Source organism: Hyperolius riggenbachi, chromosome 6 (genome assembly GCF_040937935.1).
Source record: "Hyperolius riggenbachi isolate aHypRig1 chromosome 6, aHypRig1.pri, whole genome shotgun sequence".
Taxonomy (NCBI): Eukaryota; Metazoa; Chordata; class Amphibia; order Anura; family Hyperoliidae; genus Hyperolius; species Hyperolius riggenbachi.
The window spans coordinates 104288541-104313171 of NC_090651.1; the positions used below are offsets into that span (position 1 = coordinate 104288541).

General features: G+C 43.6%; 1 protein-coding gene across 1 annotated transcript; it reads left to right on the forward strand.

The window, feature by feature from the left end:
* Nucleotides 1-10998: 10998 nt before the first annotated feature.
* RWDD3 (RWD domain containing 3) lies at nt 10999-23028 on the forward strand. Its single transcript, XM_068242591.1, has 4 exons — nt 10999-11194; nt 15221-15696; nt 18926-19041; nt 22137-23028. Exons 1-4 carry the CDS (start codon nt 11107-11109, stop codon nt 22246-22248), a joined length of 792 nt encoding a protein of 263 aa, XP_068098692.1. The 5' UTR covers nt 10999-11106; the 3' UTR covers nt 22249-23028.
* Nucleotides 23029-24631: the final 1603 nt, after the last annotated feature.

The following is a 24631-nucleotide window of genomic DNA, read 5'->3' on the forward strand; positions in this document are numbered from 1 at the left end:
TTCTTACCATATATCCATGAGTATGTATTGAAATCTCCATTTTAGCCTGAGAGAGCAGGTAAAAATGGTTGACTATTAAAAACCAAGGGGCCATTGTTACTGCAAAAACACTGGTTTTCCAGCCAGTCCAACCACCACTATTATGTTTCCTGGCTGATCCCATTTTCAATATATTTCCCCTCCTTGCACCCTGCTAGTACCACCCCCATCTTCCCCAAAGCTTATTGGACATATAGCTACCACACCTGGTACCAGCTATCAGCCTCTGCTTGTACAGTATATCCTCTGGGACACTGTGCTGCTGCTATCTGAGGGATGTATTGTGGCGCCGGGAGATGCTTCTAATAGTAAAATATTGGTCATTTAAATTACTGATATTTTACTATTCACTGCCCAATACCTATCCTAACCTTAAACCTTTGGACTAAGTGCCTAACCCTAAAAAATAGAACCCCCTATCCAATGCCTAATCTTAACTCTCCCCCCCCCCCCTTTTCCTCTATAGGTGCCTGACACTAATCCAAAATTACCAATATTGGTAGCTGATTGTTTACTATCAGCTACAACTATTCAATATTATGTAGTAGCTGATCAGTGCCACATCGTGCACTCAAATGACCGGCTAGGCGCCAATTTACCGAAAATGAACAAACTGGTCTATTAGACTGCTATCTTCTAGACTCGTTGTGGGTTCTAGTGTTCACTGCCTAACTCCAGCTCCGTTGCATCAATGAGTTTGATTTTCAGCAGTGGACAGTGGAACCAAGAGCAAGGTTGGAATTGGGGGCAGTAGAGGGACAGAGAGGAGGCACAGATGGGTGGTGACTGAGAAGATGTGGCACATGCAACCAGGAGAAGTAGTCGTACCAATCCCTCTCTTGCACACTATGCTGCATATTCTGCACAGGAGTAGTTGAACACGGTTCTCATTGGGTTGGGGTTTCATTGCAGTACATCATAGGGAGAGATGTCATTGCACATTCTGCCTAGACCCAAATACAAGGTGAGATTTCACCAGGCCATTGTTTTGCGAGATGAATCTTTGTATATATTCGAGGAAATATATTCTAATATGTGGCATGTTGTAAGTATATGTTATTAAATCACAAAGACTATAGCACAGGAAAAGGTTTTTCTTTTGTGGCAAAGCGCATATTTCCCTCTTTCTCCATGACCTTGTGTAAGACCTCTGTGCTGCCGGAGCATCAAAAGAAGGGATGTTGTTGGCATGACGATGAACAGAACTATTCTTTAGTACTGCAATGAGGACCAAATGGAAATGTATATTTCAAAAAAGCAAAAGATGATTTTTTTTTAATCTATACAGTTTCTTGCAATTATGTGCCTATCCCCTTTATGCACATTATCATTTTATTATGACTTTGCCTGCTTCGCTTTTCAGGCGATTTTTTTTTTTTTGTGTTAGTCATACACAGCGCACCTATAAAAACAAGAATTTCCTTGTTTGTGGTTTACACATCTATGTACTATCCAAAGTAGCTTGTGGTTGATCTTCAGTGTGCTTCTTGAAGGGATGTTTTCTTTCTTATACGTTTGTGTTGTATGTATTGTATGCCTGTATCCTTAGAAATGCAGCAAGTCCACAATCGGGTCAGCACCATCAAAACAGCCCTTTTGCGGCTGAAAAAAGCACTGCTGCGGGTCTTGAAAGCAGTTTTCTGATTTCTAAAGCTGTTAACTTTCGATGGTGCTGACCTGATTGTAGACTTGCTGTTGGTGGTCCCCTGGTGTGCAAAGGGGCCTTAGGATCATATTGAAGAGCCCTCCTATGCATGGGTGCTCTCCCTACATTACTGCTGTCCTGAGATATACAAATATGGCACCAAAGATGCAAAATTTAGGTTTACTCATCATTTCATTTCAGCTATTGTGTATATACATCCCCTGATGTCACTGGTCTCCTCTCTCGGGAGGCCGCTGGAAATGGCGACTATCAGTTGTGCTTTTTCACCCAGCCACAATGTAAACCTATTTGCTTCCAAGTATGTACTGCTGTGCTGTGGGCATCTATGAGCTATACATCTCTGAAAGCTATATTTACATCCTGCTACCGTATAAATACTGGATGATGGCTATATATCCACGCTGTTTGTGAATAAACTACACGTTGAAAATCTTTGGTGCTGGTCACTCTAATCACTTGAAGACAGGTCTCCTCTCTGACAATGGATTGCTTTCACTGAACTGCCATTGGTCCTGCATAAACTCCCCCCTCCATTGAACGTAACACACTGGCCAGCAGGTAGCTGAGCAGCAGGTCTGTAAAGCACTAATTCCTAAACGCCTTCTCTATTGATTGTGTTGGGCAAATATAACTGTCAATGTATATCTAGCGTAGGGCTCATTTCCACTGTAACGCAGGTGGTCGTACGTCAGCATGGCCCTGCGTTCCATCAAGTGATTCCCTGAGGCGACGCTTGCAATCCATTGCATTATAATGAATGAGATTGCAGACACAATCGCGCCAAAATGCCTGCAACCATGTGCTGCGATTCAGTGGTGAATCGCAGCGCATGTATGGAAACATCAGACAGTGCAGTCTATGCACTCTGTCCCTGCAATCATGTTTTCATAAGCGTGGCTAAAAGTGCGTTTAGGGAAATGAGCACTTAGTCTGGTTAGTATTTAATCCTCAAAGAAGTCTAGAAGCTGATTATTAAATGTTTCAGAAGGCTCCTCTGAAAACAGCGTCGCAGTACTGAAGAGGACTGCATTGTTCCCCAAGAGGAGGTTCTACAGTGGTGGGGGTATCACATATGCAACTTCCCTAACCCGGCGGTCATATTAACCACCCCCTGTTCAGTGATCCAACTGGGTGTCCTCTGTGCTGCTTACCTTTTCTCCATACATTGCTTAAAAGAAACCAGTGAGAAAAACTGTACCCCAAAGGGGTACTCGCCCTGGGAGAGGCAAGCCTCTGGTTACTTCAGAGGCTTTCCCTGGGTGGTTCCAGCGATGTCCCGGCTGCAAAACCCATCCACAAGGGCTTGTTGATGGCTCTCCCATGCGCAGTAGCAAGGAGCCAATCAAGCTTTGGCAGAAAAAGCCAGAGGTCGTCCGAGCCCCCAGTGCTCTTGGGAGTTCCTGTTATGGATCAGCTTGGTTGAGGAGGTCGGGTAGCCTAGACAAGGCACCTGGTCCAGATGGCATCCTCCCCCGGCTGTTAGTTGAGTTCAGTAATAGATAAGCCATTTACCTTATTTTCTGTGATTTCCTTTCAAGTGGGCCAGTTCGCTATGACTGGCGTACAGGTGATGTTTTCCCCTTATTCAAGAAAGGAAAAAAATTTGAACCAGGATACTAGACTTTTGAGGTTAACATCAGTTGTATGTAAATCATTTAAAGGTATCATAAGGGGCGCTACACAAAATAATGTTGTGCAGAATAATCTAATTTCAGTTCAGCAGCATGGGTTTATTAAAGACTGGTCCTGTCTCACAAACTAGCTCAGCTTTTATGAAGCGGTGAAAAAAAAAATGTAGATCTCGGGAAAGCTATAGATGTAGAGTTCTTGGACTTTACATGATTTGTATAAATACACAGAGGTAGTTAATCAGCTCTGCTGCAACACTACTCCACCTGTGACTGTGTGTGGTTTTCTGCAAAACGTACTGTTGGTGGGCCTTGAGGACAGGGTTGAGGAGTATGGGATATAGTTTTGGGCACAACCCTATAGAAAGGACATTGCCATACAAAGACAGATAGCTAAATTAATCAATTACCAGGCGCTACATAAACAATATACAATAATGTTTTTATGAAGTGGCTACACACCCCTCATAACAATTCTAGTAGGGTTTTGACATATGGGGTCTGTGACTTTGAGGTAGATTCACGCGGTAACTAAAATACCGTACGCAAAATCTTATGCATGGTGAGTGGAGCAAGATGCATTGCATGTAATGTATTGCATGCATTCTGTTCTACTCATCGTGCAATAAGACTTTACCCACGTTATTCTGCTTACCACAGTTTAGTGCAGGCATGGGCAAACTCGGCCCTCCAGCTGTTATGGAACTACAAGTCCCACAATGCATTTGCTTTTATAAGCCATGACTGTGGCTGTCAGACTCCTGCAATGCATTGTGGGACTTGTAGTTCCTTAACAGCTGGAGGGCCGTTTGCCCATGCCTTGTTTAGTGAATACACCTCTGCGCCAGTAAGGTGTAGCTCGCTTTGTAGTCATTTGTGTATCTTTGATTATTTTGAGAAGCAACATCATTTCTGTACATTGGTGTTAGCAAACTAATCTACGGTACAATCTTTTTATACATTTAGGGTAGGTGCCTTGCCTTGGGAATTGTTGCCTCCCAAAACTTCCAAGCTGAAATATGCCCATGTTGCTTTAGAAAATTGAGTCATCCTAGTACTACTAGCAATCAACGTTTGCGATGTGTTCAACATTTTCAAAGTGATTTTCAATGAGGTTTGAAAGGAAGAGAGGTTGCTGCATATGAAAGCAGAGGCTGAAAATGGGAAGCAACACGTGAGAAAGGGAAACTGTTGCCCAAGGAAACTGTTGATGAAAGTGAGGGCCTACAGTACATGCATGATAGCAGTAGGAGAACAGAGGCGCCAGCAGGATAAAAGCGGATAAAAACTTTAAAATTTGCTGGGAGGAAGTGGTGGACTTACCTCCATAAAGCAGACACGAAAGACTGTCTGAATAGTAGCAATCACATTTATTAAATAGTACCCCAAAAAAGCACTTTTTTGGGGTACTATTTAATAAATGTGATTGCTACTATTCAGACAGTCTTTCGTGTCTGCTTTATGGAGGTAAGTCCACCACTTCCTCTCAGCAAATTTTAAAGTTTTTATCCGCTTTTATCCTGCTGGAGCCTCTGTTCTCCTACTGCTATACCGTGTCCACCCCTGGTGGAGGGGTGATCTACCTCCTTTCGCATCTACAGAGAGCGACTTCTTATCCCTGAGTGAGGACAGGTCTAATCTCCTCACCTGCCTATACAGTGGTTGCCTTTGTGGTAACCCATGTTTGTGAGTATAATTTTCTCACGATAACCTTTATTTCATTTATGCTTAACATACTACACTATATTGAGCTCTCGGTTTCTCTACACAGTACATGCATGATGCACATGGAAGAGGGGCCTACAGTACATGCATGATGCACATGGAAGAGGGGGCTACGTATGGAATCGGAGAGGTGCTGCTGCTGCACATAAAAGAGAAGCCACAACATTCTTGCTCTAAGAGCACAAAAAGTATAAATCCGGCGTTGCTCATAGGGTTCCACTGTGCTAGTGCTTTACCAATCATCAGCAAGCGCATGGGAAGCGCTGCTAGTTGGTGCTAGTTGGTACCAGCCCTAACAACTGGTAAAAATCTGCTCACTTTTGCTGTCCTCAAGTAGGGAGCGGTGTAGGCATGTAGCAAAGCCTCTTGGTTTAAAAAGATTTTTTGTGTTTAGTCACTTTACTATTGTGCACTACTGCTGACTACATTACTAGAGATACAGCTTTGTTTTCCTTTGACTTGCAGTGTTCAATGAGTTGTAAAGGTGGCCACACAAAATACAATAAATGAACCAATTTTACAACAATTTTATATATACGATTGGTTGTAAAGAACGACTAAAAGTTTTTTTTTTGTTGTTGTTTTTTTTAATTCATCTGAGAAAACGGATCAAATTTCCTATTTTTTTTTTTACCCCCCAGTAAAGGTAGATTGATTAATGATGGATATTTCTGACCAATTTTCTAGTAACTTTGAATGGTGTAGGGCAGATTGCCAATATTTTGATTTATAGTGCCAATCAAATGTTTCAGCATTTTAAATCTTTTTTTTTTTTTTTCCCCTCAAAATTGAGAAAAAATACTTTAGTGCGTGATACAGTCTTCAGATTTTTGAAATGTTACAATTACTTTTCCACTTTTTAATGCAATAATGCAGTGATGACTAACCTTGGCACTCCAGCTGTGGTGGAACTACAAGTCCCATGAGGCATTGCAATACTCTTACAGCTCTAAGCATAACTCAGGGAGGCAAAGGCATGATGGGATTTGTAGTATTGCCACAGCAGGAGTGCCAAGGTTAGCCATCACTGCAATAATGTATGCAGCTTAATAATAGAACATTCAAATCCAACCCCAGCTTCATTCGGTCGCTCCATTTTCAAGCTGTATATATTTGCAGAAAAAGATGCAGAATTCTGCATCTTACTAACCATCCCTATCGTTCAGCACTCATAGGATTTTATAAGGCAGGTTTCACACTACCTGTTTTTGTGCACGTTTTCTGCATTGGGAAACACATTTAAAGGGATACTGTAGGGGGGTCGGGGGAAAATGAGTTGAACTTACCCGGGGCTTCTAACGGTCCCCCGCAGACATCCTGTGCCCACGCAGCCACTCACCGATGCTCCGGCCCCACCTCCAGTTCACTTCTGGAATTTCAGATTTTAAAGTCTGAAAATCACTGCGCCTGCGTTGCCATGTCCTCGTTCCCGCTGATGTCACCAGAAGCGTACTGCGCAGGGACAGACCATACTGGGCCTGCGCAGTATGCTCCTGGTGACATCAGCGGGATCGAGGACACGGCAACGCAGGCGCAGTGGTTTTCAGACTTTAAAGGGAAGGTTCAAGCAAAAAAAAAAAAATGAGATTCACTTACCTGGGGCTTCTACCAGCCCCATGTAGCCATCCTGTGCCCTTGTAGTCACTCACTGCTGCTCCAGTCCCCCGCTGGCAGCTTTCTGACCTCGGAGGTCAGGGCCACATTGCATACATTTTTACGCATTCCAGCTAGTGCAGGAACAAAAATGTACGCGTTTCACCACTAACGCGTAAAAATGTATGTGTTAATGATCCTGCACTAGCGGGAATGTGTAAAAATGTACGCAATTTGGCCCTGACCTCCGAGGTCAGAAAGCTGCCAGCGGGGGACTGGAGCAGCAGTGAGTGACTACGAGGGCACAGGATGGCTGCATGGGGCTGGTAGAAGCCCCAGGTAAGTGAATCTCATTTTTTTTTTTTTGCTTGGACCTTCCCTTTAAAGTCTGAAATTCCAGAAGTAAACCAAAGGCGGGGCCAGAGCATCGGTGAGTGGCTGCGCTGGCGCAGGATGTCTGCGGGGGACCGTTAGAAGCCCCGGGTAAGTTAAACCCATTTTCCCCCGACCCCCCTACAGTGTCCCTTCAAAGGATACCTGAGGCGAGAGGTACAGGGAGGCTGCCATATTTATTTCCTTTTAAACAATACCAGTTGCCTGGCAGTCCTCCTGACCCTATGTCTCTAATACTTTTAGCCATAGACCCTGAACAGGAATGCAGCAGATCAGGTACTCTAAGGCCACATACAGACATCAGACCATAGTCTTTGGAAACTGAAAGATCACAGACCAATCTTACCACCCTTCCTGTAGTATAAGAGCCATACTCTACACAGTGTTTTCTATGGAGCTGAACTCCACATCAGAAAAAAATCTTTGCAAGATGCTGCACACACAGATGCTGTACAGACACAAAAGATCAGTATCTGCAAAAGATCTGTTCCTGCCAAAAATCCATTCCTGCAAATTGCAATGATAGTCTATGAGATCTGCAGATCATCATACACACATGATTTAACTGACATTCATCTGCAGATCTGCAGATCTGAAAATCCATCCTGGTGGATCTGATCTGCAGATGAATGTCAGTTAAATCATGTGTGTATGATGATCTGCAGATCTCATAGACTATCATTGCAATTTGCAGGAATGGATTTTTGGCAGGAACAGATCTTTTGCAGATACTGATCTTTTGTGTCTGTACAGCATCTGTGTGTGCAGCATCTTGCAAAGATTTTTTTCTGATGTGGAGTTCAGCTCCATAGAAAAGACTGTGTAGAGTATGGCTCTTATACTACAGGAAGGGTGGTAAGATTGGTCTGTGATCTTTCATTTTCCAAAGACTATGGTCTGATGTCTGTATGTGGCCTTACTCAGCTGACTTCAGGCTTTTGACTCAAGATACTACTTATGCCAGAAGATCAACAAGGCTGCTAATTGGCATGGTTTACAAGGGAATAAATATGGCAGCATCCATAACCCTCTCACCTCGGGTTCCCTCTAACCAATGAGAACCCATGTTACTCAATGGGCTGGAGCCTGAAGGGAAAAAAGTGCCCCTGTGTGGTACTTACCTCGGGTGGGGGAGTCTCTGGATCCTAAAGAGGCTTCACCTGTATTCCTCAGCAGAGGAGATCCAGTGCTGGGACTCCCAAAAGTCTGCTTGATGCCGCTGGATGCAGATGTACTAGCAGCTTTCCACTCGGGGTCTGGCAGAAATAGCCAAGTCCAATCGGGTCCGCTCTACTGAGTAGGTGCAAGTTTAGTCAGGGCCGGATTTACCATAAGGCTCTGTAGGCACTGATGATGAAAAGGCGTCTCACTCTCCTCCCTGAGCGTCCTGATGACAGTGTAAATGAGGTGTTACTAACCTAGCTCTCGGCATTCCACTGATGAGATTTCCCTTCAGTCTGGGGCACCTCTAGCTACCTAACACTGAGGTTCCTCTAGCTACCTAATACTTGGGGGCACCTCTAGCTACTTAATAATGAGGGCACCACTGGCTACCTACTGCTCCTGTAGTTACCTAGGATGGGCAAGGTAAGTAAGAGAGAAGTGACAGCTGGGCCAGCCAGCACACTTGCGGTGTGGTTCAGTGGGGGTTTGTAGGTTTGTGGAGGGGGAAGTCGAAGGCAGGGGCGTAGCAATAGGGGTTGCAGAGGTAGCCACCGCATCGGGGCCCGAAGGGCCCTCCCTCAACGACCGTATTAGCTTTCTATTGGTCCTGTGCGCATAATAATCACTTCTATAGATACTTTGAATAGTGGTAATCATTAACATACTGTTCCTCATTCCCTTCTTGCACCTCAGACACTGTAGTTGCCATTGGCAGGCTTTGGTGTGCCATATGAATTGCTATGTATAGAGTGCTTGGGGGCCCCAATGTAAAACTTGCTAAAGACCAGGCCAACTTTCTCTAAATTGGCCACTGCAGCTTTAAGGCCACGCTGCAAAGCCACACAACACACAAGTGATTGCACAACGCGGCTCACTCTGACGTCCACAACGAAGAGCACCAGGCACGTTATGCGACCTTAACGTGGCACCTAACGCAACGTCTTAGTGTGCAAGTAGCCTAAATTACACACACACTGTGCGATTCCCATAGGCTGCCGCCGAGTGCCTGCAGTGTGTGGTGGATGACGCAGATGTAAAAACGCGTACTAAATGCCAAACATTGTTAGTGGATAGTGTGGCCCCCAGCCTTACATTAGCTGCTTTTAAAAAAATGCATGTGCATTTCTGCCTACAAACACTCATAGGGGCTTGATTTACAAAAGAGTGCTAACTGTTAGCACGGTCGTTTTCGCGCGAATTTTCGCGTTCGCACGTAATTACACAGTTTTGCGTGAATTTGTTATTGTTTTCGCGAGCAAACACGAACTTTGGGCGAAATCGTTAACATTTTCGCGTGCGAAAACGATAACGATTTCGTGTGAAAACGTTTAATTGCACGCGATCGTGAAAATTCGCGCGAAAACGGCCGTGCTAACAGTTAGCACTCTTTTGTGAATCAAGCCCATAGTGTGCTAAAACCGCGTGCATAAAAATGCACACAGAAAACTCACACAAGTATGAACTCTGCCAGTCACATAACATGGGTTGCTGCACTGCAATGCACCAACTATGCAACGTTCACAGTGGGGCGGGTGTGTTGCGGCGTAACGGCATGTGGCATCGTAATGTACTGCATGGAGTGCGTTACAGCAAAACGTGTTAACAGTAGCAGTGAAGCATACTGTTAGATACTTACCTGGGTAGAGGGGAGTCTCGCCCCCAACGTTGCCTTGCACAGACCCTCTGAAGATATCTGGCATTCCCTGCCGTGTATAAGGGGCTTCTGGCTACTGCGCAGGTGTGGTGTTGTGCAGGTGCCGTACAGCCGCGTGCATGAAAAGGAGCGCATCTGTGAACTGTCAGAGGGTCCTGGGCAGTGTCAGTGGTCTACTGGGGGGCGTGGAAAGCCTCTGGAGCATCCAGAGACTTCCCTCTTAGATAAGAATCCAACTTTTTATTTTAACTACTTTCCGACTGCTCCATGCCACTTGGCGCAAACGCGGCGCCAGCCCCAGGACCGCTCAACGCCAATTGGCGTGAATACCTGGGGCGGGGTTTTCCAGGAGATCGTGTGAGCATCTCCTCTTGAAGCATCAGTCTCTATCACCGCTAAGAGACTGTTATGGTGGCCATACATGGTACAATTTTTTTATACAATCTTACTATTTCTATGTAGTATAAGGGTAAATTAAGTGAATATACTGAAAGGATAATTTAGGCAGTTCCCTTATATTACATAGAAATGGTAAGATTGGATGAAAAAATTGTACCATGTATGGCCACCATTAGAAGGCGAAATCGCCGTCTATTTACACTGTACAGTGCTGTGATCTACTGCACTGGCCCCTGGGAGGCACAGAAGCGATGGGCTGTCATAGGCTGGTCACTAGGTGACCCTTCATTTGTGTAATCACAAATTGTAATCTGATCTCTCCCGAGTCACATGACTGCCGTGGCAGATGAGGCAGATAAGCTCATTGGAAAGCACAGGATGTTAACCATATGTCTGCTTCCATGAATCAGTAAGTAGAAACTGCAGATTTTATTTCAGGATTTGTATCAGCTGTAACAAATAAATTTGTATGCTGTTGCATATCTTTCAGAGCAGAAAGGAAGTACTGATTACAGGTTTGCTTTAATTAATTATAAGGATCTATGGATAAGACGTGAAAGAACGAAAAGGAGCTGCATCTAAGAACAGCTGTGCGCTTTAATCATTGTACAGTATCATGTTAATTTTGGGATCTGATGAATACGTGTGAATACTGTGCAATTCCGGAGAGTGGCAGCAGCACCATCTAGTGGTTTGTAGCGGAGCCGCATGTTGTGCAACAGCGGCGTGTTTGTGCAGTACAGTGACGGTGACAGCAGGAATGGGAGGCGGAAAGGGAAGTCCTCAGCCTGGCTGTCTGTGTGTGTAATATGACGTGATGTCTGCGGTGCACATAAAGCACACTCATGTCAGCAGAGATAGTGCTGGAGGAGCTGGATGTGCTCTCAGCCATATACTGTGAGCCGGGGGAGTTTGAAGTTCTCTCACGTTCAGGTGAATGACATTTAACTGCTCTTATCTCTCAGTAACGCTGGATAAACCCATTGATTTCTCATTATTTAATGTATGGATCGTTTTAATCCTAGCAATAGCTGACAGATTAAAACAAAAGTTGCTGAGGCTACAGAGACAGTATAAACAACGTTTATATTGCAGTATTTACACTCTGCACAGGGCTGTAACAAGCTGAGCACATATTTTTGACTCTTCAACTCATTTTATTTTGCACTGTTAGCCTAAATAGTAAGAATGCAACTTTGATGTCAGAAACTGAGAAATCAGCATCATCATTTAATGCATTTTGCATATAATAAATATATCAGGAACTGCAATGCAAAATTACCCGTATATTCCGGCGTATAAGACGACCCCCCAACTCTTCCAGTTAAAATACAGAGTTTGGAATATACTCACCGTATAAGACTACCCCTCTTCCAATGCACACCAAATAAAAATTTTAAAAAATCCTATACTGGTGCTATGTATGAACAGATACTGGTGCTGTACTGTATGTGGTACCCAGTATATAACAGTATACAGGTGATTGACCGGTTGGATTGGTTAACTCTCCTTGTCTACCTGTTTATCAGGTGCCAATAAAACACGCCTCTTTCACCTTTCTGGCCCGCCCATGTATCCTATTTACCTTCTTCTCTGCCTCTCAGAACTCGCACATGTGCGCCTGCGCTGCTTCACTACAGTTCCCAGCAGTGAGATCTGAGAGTCAGTAACAGAATAGGGCTTATCACCTGGCATCAATGACGCCTGGCGTATAAGACGACCCCTGACTTTTCAGAAGATTTTCAAGGGTTAAAAAGTAGTCTTATTTGCCAGAATATACTGTAGGTGCATAACAAAATTCCACCAGCCCCCTTCCAGGTCTCAAGTAAAATTCATATGGTTCCCCCTGCACATATCGTTTCGTATAGCAGTTAGGAAAGGTGTTAAGATGTAGACATGCTTTTTATAACACACTCTGGTAGGATGTGAGAAGAGTTAAATACTTTGTTGCACATTGAGTAGGAAGGAGTTGTAATGCTGCAGTGGGAGGAGATGGGCTGGGTCAGGTGATATGCTCTATGCTGGGGAAGGATTTCTCAAGTGGCAATAAGTAGCTACTGGGTGTAGCCAGGCAGGGATTTTCAACATGCCTATTGGAAAAAGTATAGAGAGGCAATGCAGAAATAGTGTGCATCGCTAATTAATGCAAATTTACTACTGTATCTATGCAGGATAAGCTGAATGCTGTTCCATAACTGCATTATTACAAACAAACAAACACACACAGAACATTTATATCGCGCTTTTCTCCGGGCGGACTCAAAGCGCCAGAGCTGCAGCCACTAGGACGCGCTCTATAGGCAGTGGCAGTGTTAGGGAGACTTGCCTAAGGTCACCTACTGAATAGGTGCTGGCTTACTGAACAGGCAGAGCCGAGATTTGAACCCAAGTCTCCTGTGTCAGAGGCAGAGCCCTTCGCCAGTACACTATCCAGCCCCCCGCTGGAAACCTGTACACCCCACACTGGCCTCCTGCCACAGGCATGTGTACAGACTGGGTCGTTTACTGACAGTGATTTTTTTTTAGGGTGCTTAAACATCTCTTTTCTTTTTTTTACCCAAGTGGTTCAGTCCCACTTTAATCTTACAAAAATGTAGATGTAATCACATTAATGGACTACGTCTCCCGGCATGCATTGAGGTGGGCATTGAGGTACAGTGTCACAGTGGGCACTTTAAACTGCATCATCTGCGGCTGGCACAGAGAAGATGGCAGAACGGCTGAGGATCTAGTGTGTATACAGAACCCGTCAGCCCCCCGATGTTGCCTATTGATCTGGCATGCCAGATGTTTAGTGACATCCAATCAACCCCTTCTCCTCCCTGCCCACCGTAAACCGCTCTGTTGTTCACTGCATTGTGTCCCTGATCTTCCATTTACCAACCAATGCATCACCAGGGCTGTGGAGTCGGAGTAGAGGAGTCATAGTTGGAGTCGGAGCCGGTGGTTTCATAAACTGAGTAGTCTGATTTGGAGTCGGATTATTTTTTTGTACCGACTCCACAGCCCTGTGCGTCACTAGCCTCTTGTCATGTGTACAGCACTCAGACTCAAACCTTCACCCGAAGGAGTCCCGATCGTTGTGGGTGACATTACTTGCATGTGTACAAATCTTTGGACTGTGTCTGTGTGAACAGTCCTGTTATGCAAAACATCCAACAAATGGCAGCTCTAAATGCCAGTGTTAGCAAAGCTTTATTCTACCCATATACTACGCCACCTCTGCTGCACAGGCTACTGCTACTAACAATGCTATAGTGAACCCTGGTGAGTTCAGGTGTTAGGCTGAACTTCCTTATTTGAAAGCCCTTCCACTCTTGCCCTGCTCTCTCCTGTTCCCTGCTATGCCCCCACCCATATCTGACACACCCTTCCCCTGCTAGCCATGCGCCTCCCAGTTCCTGGGTGTACCTATTATATAGCTGCCGGGAGATTTTGACGCAGGGAAAAGCAGATAAATGGCTTACCCTGCTCCTGCAGAAGTCCTGGTGGCGTTAATTACTATTCCCCCTCCAGGCTGCCATGGATAGTGGGGGGAAAAGATGTAAATAGCTGGCAGCCAAATCACAGTGTTTTTGCAGTGATTAATGTTCCATCTTCTGACGGCGCCCAAATCACTCACTGAGTACTGCTATAGCTGTAATTCCTGTTACGGCCTATGGTGGTGCTGGAGGCGCCCAAATGTCCTGCGCTGTTTTTACAGCGCTCTGTTTCCTGGAAGGTCCAGTCCAGAACTGTACAGATGACACTTTTAGCCACGAGTAGTTAGTTTCTAGCTGGAAAGGCCTGGCACACAGCAGTCAAGAGGCTTTCAAAACTGATTTTAGCAGCAAAATAACACAGTGGCTTCAACTCATTAAGACACGATCAGTAACAAATAAAGGGGCTGTAAAATACTGCATTCAGTGTTTTAGACTTTTTTTTTTTTGGAATTCGGTAAGGGCGGGTGCACAGTTGCTTAAAAAACATACCCGTTTGGTTCACTTTTTAAGACATTTTAAAAGCACATTGAAAACAACCAAAAAAACATAGTTTATACTTAATGTCTAAATCCAGAGTTGTCCAAAAGTCAATTATTTATTCACGTTTCACCATGTTTAAAGAGAGTCTGAAGCATTTTTTATTACCCATTTTTACTCTGCAGCCATCTTCAGCATTAAACTCCAAACTGACTCTCCACAGAAGTGCCCTAAATTGATTCCAGGATTGCAGCACTTTGCTTCCTGGTAGAGGCAGAGCTGTGTGCAGTAGCTCTGCCTCCTATCCAGTCAATCTCAGCTAATCTCTGCCTTTCCCCATCCCTCTCAGTCTTCTTTCACTGAGAGGGGCCACTGAGAGGGGCGGGGAGATCAGCGGAGATTGACTGGATAGGAGGCAGAGCTACCGTACTGCGCACAGCTCTGCCCCCCAGGGACAGCAAAATCTGCAACCTGGAAAGTTGTGGAATTTTGCCTGGGCATATCAGTTAGTTAAATTACCTCTTTCTGCTTCGGGGATTTGGCGAATCAGCTTGTATCTTAATGCTGAAGTCGGCTGCAGAATAAAAAAAGGTAATAAAAAGAGCTTCAGACTCTCTTTAACACAGGACTTCACTTACAAAAAAATTCAACTTACAAACAATCTCCCGGGATGGAACAGGTTTGTAAGTAGGGGACTGTCTGTAATTGCATTAATGAGGAGGAGACTTCAAACCCATAAGCAAAATGCCCTTTATTGTCACAGTTACTGTTTAAAATCCCACCATACGATATAGAATGTTAACATTTTGGACAGAGAGAATAATTCCACACTTTTTTAGTATCGGGTTCAGCGTGACGGCGGACTGTCCATTAAAGTTTGATCCTTGAAATCCTTAGCGCAAGATGAATGACCCACAGAGCTATTGGAAAATGTAATTTCCTTCTGATTTATTGCTGTCGGATATTGCATTGCAGCTGATTGAGTTTCCATGTTTTGCAGAGAGCGGAGTAACGGTGATGATTCAGACAAGCGTGCAGCGGGTAACGGAATCAGAAATTCGCCTACGACTCATTTTTGATCTGCCAGTTACATATCCATCCAGCCTACCGAATGTGTCTGTCAGCTCCGAGGGGCTCACCAGAGTGCAGTGTAAGGAGGTCAGAGACAAATTACTCGCCCAAGCCGCCCAGCGCCTCTCACAGCCGATGATACATGACTTAGTGGTGTGGACGCAACAGAATCTTAACCATCTAATTGGGGATTCCATTTGCGATGAAAGCCGCCCCCTGTCAGAGGCCACAGTGACCGACGAGGGGACCTGGACAGTCATTTTACATTTAGATCACATGAGAGCCAAGAACAAATATGTCAAGACTGTGGAAAAATGGACAGTGGATTTAAACTTAACTGGAAGGCTGATGTTCATGGGTAAAATAATCCTAATACTTCTGCAAGGAGACAGAAGTAGCATTCGGGTGAGTGGTGAAGTACTTCTTTCCTTTATTGAGCTTTTGTCAAGTTTGTAGACTCAGTGTTTCTCAATGTTATTACAGTGTAATAACAATGTATTATTGGCAGTGTTTGCCATGTACCCCCTTGGGAGTAACTTTGTTTTAAAGTGAATCTCAAAACTATCTCCGATAATCTGGCTTCAAAAAGTTTAAGTAATTCCTGAACTCAACAGGCCTAGGCTCTGAGGTACATGTACTGTGTAGTGTAGTGCACCCAATTGTACTCTTTCTCAAAGCACGCCTAAGGTAAGAAAAGAGGTATGTTCATGCCTAATCCATATACCTTTGTGCATTGCCATTCCTCTGCTCGTTCCCCACTGGTCCCCGTAATCACTCCCTGAAAAATCAGGTTTTTGGCTAAAGTCAAACTTTCTGACAGGAAGAGACAGGCTTGAGGCAATGTTCCCTCCCATTCCCTTCTTTTTCCTGCCCAATTCACCCCCCTTAACCTCCGTAGCTCTGTGGCCCCAGGAGTCCCCCATAAATGTTCCTAATGGCCGTAAATCCTTTAGCTAGCACTAGGCTAGCTAGTAAGAGTTCCCGGCACCCCCCGATAATACGTTCCCCCCCCCCCCCCCGGATCCAGCGATCGCGCAGCCTACCGGCACAGCTCCGGTCTCTCTATGGGGAGGATCGGGTTTGCGCATGACGTCATCTGCGATCCTCCCCATAGTGAAGACCGGAGCTGTCCGGGGAGGCTGCGCTGATCGTTGGATCCGGGCTGGGTTATGTATAAACGGGGGAGCGGCGGCGATCAAGGGGTTCCGGAGACTTCTTCTAGCTAGCCTAGTGCTAGCTAGAGGATTTACAGCCATTAGGGAAAAATTATAATAAAATCAGGCAAAAAGTAACAAAGCCTCCTGAGCGGCGTAACGCTCAGGAGCTTAAAGGATCTTTGCAGCTCATGGCTTCAAATAGCTGAAAGGGCTGCCATGTTTGAGAAGTTAATTCCTTGCTCCCTTTCCCATGCCCTTATCCAGGTTTGGTGTGATGTTCATCAAGTGGGACTTTTCTGTTTGAAGCACAGTGTCTCCCCCCCCCCCCCCCCATGCTGAATGTTTTTTTAATCAGTTTCTGTGCAGTTTAAAGGTGCGTACACATGCCTGACTTCTTCGAACTACAGGTCGTCATACCCGCCCGCGGGGCGGCCGTTCTGACGACAGTTTGCCGGTGTGTACAGTCTGTTGGCAGGTTTTCACCGATCTGCCAAGCGGATCAGTCAAAACTAGCCTTATCAGCCTGCCGACAGACTGTGCACATCGGCAAACTGTTGTCAGAACCCGTAGTTTTGAAGTAATCGGGCATGTGTACGCACCTTTAGTCTAATTAGAAGAGTCCCTACCTGCCTTCCATTTTCTGCTGCTTGCAAATGGCTTGCAGACGGAGGAAGTAGAAGAATGCTTCCTGTAATTAACTCTTAAATGTAAAAAGATAAGGTAAACTGTTTTTTTTTTTATTAATGAGCCACATTTTTAGCATGCATTTTTAATGTATTGAGCTGCCCTGGGAGTTAAAAATGATGCTTGGTTCCCTTTAAGATAACAGGCAGGCAGGATAACTACATGGGAAATAAGGAGTTGGGAGACAGATTTTAATTTTATGTTATGCCAAACTGTAATTCCTTTTTAAAACCAGTGAAGTATCTAGCATCCAGTTATGTGTAAATGTGTTCCCAAATCCGTCATTTAGAAAAATTTGGAAGGAGCCATTACCGATGTCACTATAAAATAGAAATAATGCTACTTGTCAGACCATTGCTCTGATCATCTGCTTTTAATGCCATGAATTATTGACTTAGTATGAGTACTATGACTTAAAGGAAATGTGAAGTGAAGATAAACTGATGAGATAAACAATTGTCTATTCTCCTTCTACTAATAATGATTTTTTTTAGATATCCCACAGTTTTATTTATATTCAAATCTATTTTATTTACTGTTTCATTGTCTCTGCTCAATGACACATTCATTGAGGTTTGCCAGAGCTAAAATCTATGAACTCTATTATCCCTTTTTATCTCTTTTCTCAAAAGCCATTTACTGCCAGAAAAGTTGTTTATGGTTGTAATACCTTATCAGTAAGAGTTATGCTATAGTCCAACCCAGTCCCAACCCGCACAGAAACTGTCACTTGCATACATGATTTTTAACACTTTCAGGCAGAGAAAGAAAAAAAGGAACACAGCATAGTTATTTGTGTGACTGGCATTGTACATACATACACACATCTGTCTATCTCATCATGTAACCTTGTGTATCCTTTAAGTATAGACCTGCAGTTTACAGGAAGTGAGAATTCAAGACCCCACCTTCATCATAATAATAATAATAATAATCCTAACATTTGTATAGCGCTTTTTCTCCTGTAGGACTCAAAGCGCTCGAGCTGCAGCCACTGGGAAGCGCTCAAGAGGCCACCCTGCAGTGTTAGGGAGTCTTGCCTTGAACTCCTTACTGAATAGGTACCGACCCTAGCCAGGATACAAACTCTGGTCTCCCATGCCATCAGGAAGCCAGCACAGTGCTGGCTCTTGCATCTGCAATGGCTAGGTATACAGTTGCAAAACAGATTTTTGAACCTGAAAATGCTGTGCCCAAAAATAATACAGATTTAAACTACTTCAATGTTTCATCTTAAAGAGAATCTGTACTCTAAAATTCTTACAATAAAAAGCATACCATTCTGTTCATTATGTTCTCCTGGGCCCCTCTGTGCTGTTTCTGCCACTCCCTGCTGCAATCCTGGCTTGCAATTGCCATTTTTAGGCAGTGTTTACAAACAAAAGACATGCCTTCTAACTAGTGTGACAGGCTTGAGAGTAGCTCAGTCTCTGACTCATACAGAGCTTGGAGAGGGTGTGTATAGCTTCTGCCAATGACAAGCAGTGCAGCACATTCCACCCTCAGCAAACAGAGCGGACAGAAGAGAGAAGATTAGATCATATAACAGAGATAACACAGCCACTGTGCAACTAGAAAAGTCTGCAGTAACACAGACCACATTAGAACAGGTATAGGAACTTATAGGATAGAAGAAATAAGGCTGAAAATGTTGTTACAGAGTCTCTTTAAATACTATTTTATTAAATTATACCTTTTAAAAAGTTAAATGTCTACATTCCTCTCTTCAGGCTTCCTTGAGGTACTTGTTTCCCCTGGAACAAGTCTTTATGTAATTGTGATCTATGTTGTAGGAGTATCTGGTCTTGCAGAAAACCTGTAAAGTAGATGTGGACTCCAGTGGAAAGAAATGCAAAGAGAAAATGATCAGTGTTTTATGTGAAGTGAAACTGCCAAAGGAGCACAAGAGGTAATGTGGCCTGATTGTAGAAGCTCAGCTCATGTGCCCATAGCGTATTTAGAGCATGACTATATCAAATTCAGCAGCTGCTCGTCAATTATCTATCAGCTGGTCCATTAATCTCCTTTCTGTGTCAGGGTAAATTGTGAGTGTTGGGAGAATTCTTGCTCATCACTACTGAGCAAGATGAAGATTGATAAGGCTCACTATATATTAGTAAGCCCCATACACACGCTCAACAGCGGTCTTTCTAGGGCCCATTCACACATGTGCATTTTCAGAGCCATTTCAGCATTGCTGAAAATCGCTAGCGGTTTAAAAAACGCGTGTGCAATGAAAGTATATGGAAGTGTTCTCATCTAAGCGATTTGCTGAAACGCAAACTTGTTGCCTGCAGCGTTTTCTGAGTGATTCTGGGGCGTTTCTCCAAGGCTTATTGAAACTTATTGAACTTGAAATCGCAAAACACTAATCGCTGAAAAAACGCTGGAAAAACAATTTCTAAACAATGAAAAATCGCTGGGCAATCACTAGGAAAAAACTCCAGAAAATCGCTCAGCGTTTGCGTTTAGCGATTTCTAGTGTGAATGGGCCCGTATGCAGCACAATTATTACAATTGCTTTGTCACAACAAACAATTTTTGTTGTGACAAAACAAAAGTTGTTTGATAATTGTGCTGCATAAAAGACCGCTGTTGAGCGTGTGTATCGGGCTTCAGACTTTTCTAGCTAAAAATAGCTGATACATATTCAATTGCACCATGCTTCAGTCAAAGCCAAGGCAATGTATATCGTATTTATATCTCACAGCTTTGCAAAATATATACATGGGGTGTTGGTGATAAGGAATGTATTATTGGGATAGGTTTAGGTGCCAGGAATGGAATTTAGCATTGGTAAGGAAGTTAGGGTTAGGTTCCACGAAGGGTATTTAGTGTTGGGAAAGAGGTTGGAGTTATGTGCCAGGAAGGGATTTAGTATTGGACGAGAAGGTTAGTTAGGTGCCAGGAAGAAGAATTGACATTGGGAAGGATGGTAAAGTTAGGTTCCAGGAAGGGAATTCGGTGTTGGGGGAGGAGTTGGGTGCCTGGAAGGGTTTAGCATTCAGGAGGAAGGTAGAGTTAGGTGCCAGGAAGGGAATTCAGTGTCGGGAGGAGTTGGGTGCCTGAAAGGGTTTAGCATTGGGGAGGAGGCTAGAGTTAGGTGCCAGGAAGGGAATTCAGTGTCGGGGAGGAGTTGGGTGCCTGGAAGGGCTTAGCATTGGGGAAGAGGCTACAGTTAGGTGCCAGGAAAGGGTTTAGCGTTGAGGAGGAGGCTACAGTTAGGTGCCAGGAAAGGGTTTAGCGTTGGGGAGGAGGCTACAGTTAGGTGCCAGGAAAGGGTTTAGCATTGGGGAGGAGGCTAGAGTTAGGTGCCAGGAAAAGGTTTAGTGTTGGGGAGGAGGCTAGAGTCAGGTGCCAAGAAGAGGTTTATCATTGGGGAGGAGGCTAGAGTCAGGTGCCAGAAATAGGTTTATCATTGGGGAGGAGGCTAGAGCTAGGTGCCAGAAATTCGGTGTTCGGTAGGAGGTTAGAGTTAGGTGCCAGGAAGGGATTTTAGCTTTGAGGTGAAGTTTACGGTTAGGTTCCAGGAAGGGAATTTAGTGTTGGGGAGGAGGTTACAGTTAGGTGCAAGGAAGGGAATTTAGTGTTGGGGAGGAGGTTACAGTTAGGTTCCAGGAAGGGAATTTAGTGTTGGGGAGGAGGTTACAGTTAGGTGCAAGGAAGGGCATTTAGGGCCATATGCAATTCACTTTTTCACCCGAGTTTTCTCCTAGGAGATAATTGTTCATTTTCTATTTAAAATACCATTTCAACACTTTGCAATTGAAAAAGTACCAAAAGGTTGGTGAAAATATATTATCAAAATTATTTTGAGTATTTTCTTGCTTGCTGGTAGTTTTAAATGTATTTTAATGACAATTTTGGAAATATCACCTAGGTCCTAGGAGAAAAAGCAGGTGAAAAATTAATTGCATATGGGCCTTAGTGTTTTGGAAAGGGTTCAGGTTAGGAACCAGCATGGGGATTTAGCATTGGTGAAAGAAATTCACTTCAGGTATGATACTTACATAAGTAGAGGGAAGGCTTTGTATTGTATAGATCTGCCCCATTCCTCCACCTGGCACTTCCACTGCTGTCCACTAGTAAAGCTGTTCAACCTTCTTGGTCAAACAGCTCTTCGGAACTACTTGTGTTGCCCACTCAGGGACATTAGTAGTTCCGAAGAGGTGTTCACCCGTGTAGATATTACAGATTTACCGGCAGACAACACTGGAATAAGGGGCCTCTTGAAGAACCGAGAAGGTTTTATACTATCCAGAACATTCCGTCTACTTAGATAAGTATCAAGTAAAGAATTTCTCACTTCACGGTTGCTTTTAAATGACTGTTGCTGAAGCACTATCGCAAAACAGAAATAGCAGAGTATCAATAACCTCAGCATTGTTACTCTGCTTAAAGGACACCTGAAGCGAGAGGGATATGGAGGCTGCCATATTTATTTATTTTTAAGCACTACCAGTTGCTTGGCTGTCCAGCTGATCCTCCTCTTATACTTTTAGCCATAAGTCCAATTTACACAATACGATTTTTTGTGCGATTCGATTACGATTCTATTTACGATCCGATTAAATCCGACATGTCCGATCGGGATTCGATTCAGTTCGATTTGTTATTGAAAAACCAAATTGAATCGAGTCCCGATCGGACATGTCGGATTTAATCGGATCGTAAATAGAATCGTAATCGAATTGCACAAAGAATCATATTGTGTCGATGGGGCTATAGACCCTGAGCCAGAATGCAGCAGATCAGGTGTTTCTAACATTATTGTCAGATCTGACAAGGTTAGCTGCATGCTTGTTTCTGGTGTGATTCAGAGACTACTGCAGCCAAATAGGTCAGCAGGGCTGCCAGGCAACTGTTATTGTTTAAGAAGAAATACATATGGCAGCCTCCATATAATTCTCATTTCGGGTTCCCTTTAACAGCGCATAGTGCTGTCGTAACAAACCATGCTGGATACAGATATATAGATATATACATTTTTTTTCCTCATTACAGATATTCTACCTTTGAAGTAAAGGAATATGCATCAGTTAATGAATTACGGGAAGAATTTGACACAGTGGGACTCTCGTCCCTATTCACGGAGTATGCTCACGCTATTCTATGATAAGAGCAGCATTTTATGCCGATACTACTGAAGAGATAAAGAGAAGAATTCCACATCAGAATCTCAGCACCGCTTCATCATCTTCTTTCTTTCTGTTTTTTTTTCCTGTGAAGGACATTTCATCGAAATTGCGACGCCCAGGCTTCAGTTAGAACACTTGAAAGTTTATTAAAACTGTAAATTCATGGCAGAAGGTTAACTGTACATGACAGGCTATACTTTACTGTCTGTTCCATCCATGTTCCCATATTTTCCCAGGTGTTTCATCTTTTATTAAAATTACACTTGGCTTTGTGCAACACTTTAGTCAAGAAATTTACATACCATCTGCGGTGACAGCTCTGCTCATTTCAAAGTTGGTTTGATGTATAAAATGGTTTTAATACTTTGCTGAAGAGAAGTGTTGGAGTTACTGGAATTATTTCTGCAATAAACCTGTGCAGATTTCTTCTTTAAAGAGACTGCGTCATAAATAGGCATTTATAAGTATAAGAACCCTACCACTTAAAGTGTACCTGAAGTGACATTTGACATGATGAGATACACATATAGTATTAGCCCTGCAAATACATTATCTTATTAGTCCTCTTTGTTTTCCAGTACAGCAAGAGTTGTTGATAACAACTTGAGTTGTTATCTATGTAAAAGAGCTTGTCAGCAGCTTTTAAAGCGTTCTTATTGCGCACATCTTCTTTTTAGCTTAAAAGGCGGAGTGTGGATTTTAAACTGCAGCTGAGACAGTCTGATGCAATCTTAAAAATAAAGCACTAAAAATAACAATATGAGACTCTTTTCTATACTACTAATGTTCTATTCATCATCCATACAATTTATTATGTCATAAGTTTATTTTTACTTCAGGTTTACTCTAACCTGTAGGTAGTATCTTGAATTGCCCTCTGCATAATATAAAGTAAGCAGATTTGAAAAAAGAAAAACATTTCAAAAAAAATATTTTTTTGGAGGGTCGAAAGATTGCTATTAGGTGACCTCTACACAGTTTCTGTTTGGGAGTGTCTTCTGTAAGGATGACTGCAGGGATTTTGCAGAATTGAAAATTCTTTCAATCGACTTTTGAATCGAAATTTCTTAATGTCAAGTTGAAAGTCAGACTTTCAGCATCTTAATTCCGATAGTTATGCTAAATTACATTCATATAATGTGTAACATACTGTAAGCTTTCCGCGTAGTCTGGAAGGTGCCATTTTTGAACGGGACAGAGGTGGACCAAGAGCAGAGAGAGAGGGCCGGGAAAGCTTGATGGGATCCAGGGCCTTTTCTTAGGTGAGTATCTCAGTCTTTTTTTCAGGCCACTTTAGGGCTGCTTTTAAAGTTAACCTGTAAAACCAAAAATCTCCCCTGGGGGTCATCGCTTCAGGAGGAGGAATTCTCTGGATCCTAAAGAGGCTTCCCCTGTCCTCTCGGTCCTGCACTGGAACCCCTGAAGTGTGGCTTCCCTGTGCATGCACGTTAGTGCCCTCCTTCTTGGGCTCTGGTGGAGAAAGCCAAGCCTGATCGGGTCTGCTCTTCAGGATCCAGAAGCTTCCCAATTCTGATGTGAGTACCCCATAGGGGCACTTTTTTGTTACAGGCACACTAAAGCATATACAGTGGTTTGCAAAAGTATTCTGCCCCCTTGAAGTTTTCCACATTTTGTCACATTACTGCCACAAACATGAATCAATTTTATTGGAATTCCACGTGAAAGACCAATACAAAGTGGTGTACACGTGAGAAGTGGAAGGAAAATCATATATGATTCCAAACATTTTTTTACAAATAAATAACTGCAAAGTGGGGTGTGCATAATTATTCAGCCCCCTTTGGTCTGAGTGCAGTCAGTTGCCCATAGGCATTGCCTGATGAGTGCTAATGACTAAATAGAGTGCACCTGTGTAATCTAATGTCAGTATAAATACAGCTGCTCTGGAGAATATCTGGAGCAACAACACCATGAAGTCCAAAGAACACACCAGAAAAATCAGGGATAAAGTTATTGAGAAATTTAAAGCAGGCTTAGGCTGAAAAAGGATTTTCCAAAGCCTTGAACATCCCACGGAGCACTGTTTAAGTGATCATTCAGAAATGGAAGGAGTATGGCACAACTGTAAACCTACCAAGACAAGGCCATTCACCTAAACTCACATGCCGAACAAGGAGATCGCTGATCAGAAATGCAGTCAAGAGGCCCATGGTGACTCTGGACGAGCTGCAGAGATCTACAACTCAGGTGGGGGAATCTGTCCATAGGACAACTATTAGTCGTGCACTGCACAAGGTTGGCCTTTATGCAAGAGTGGCAAGAAGAAAGCCATTGTTAACAGAAAAGCATAAGAAGTCCTGTTTGCAGATTGCCACATGCCATGTGGGGGACACAGCAAAC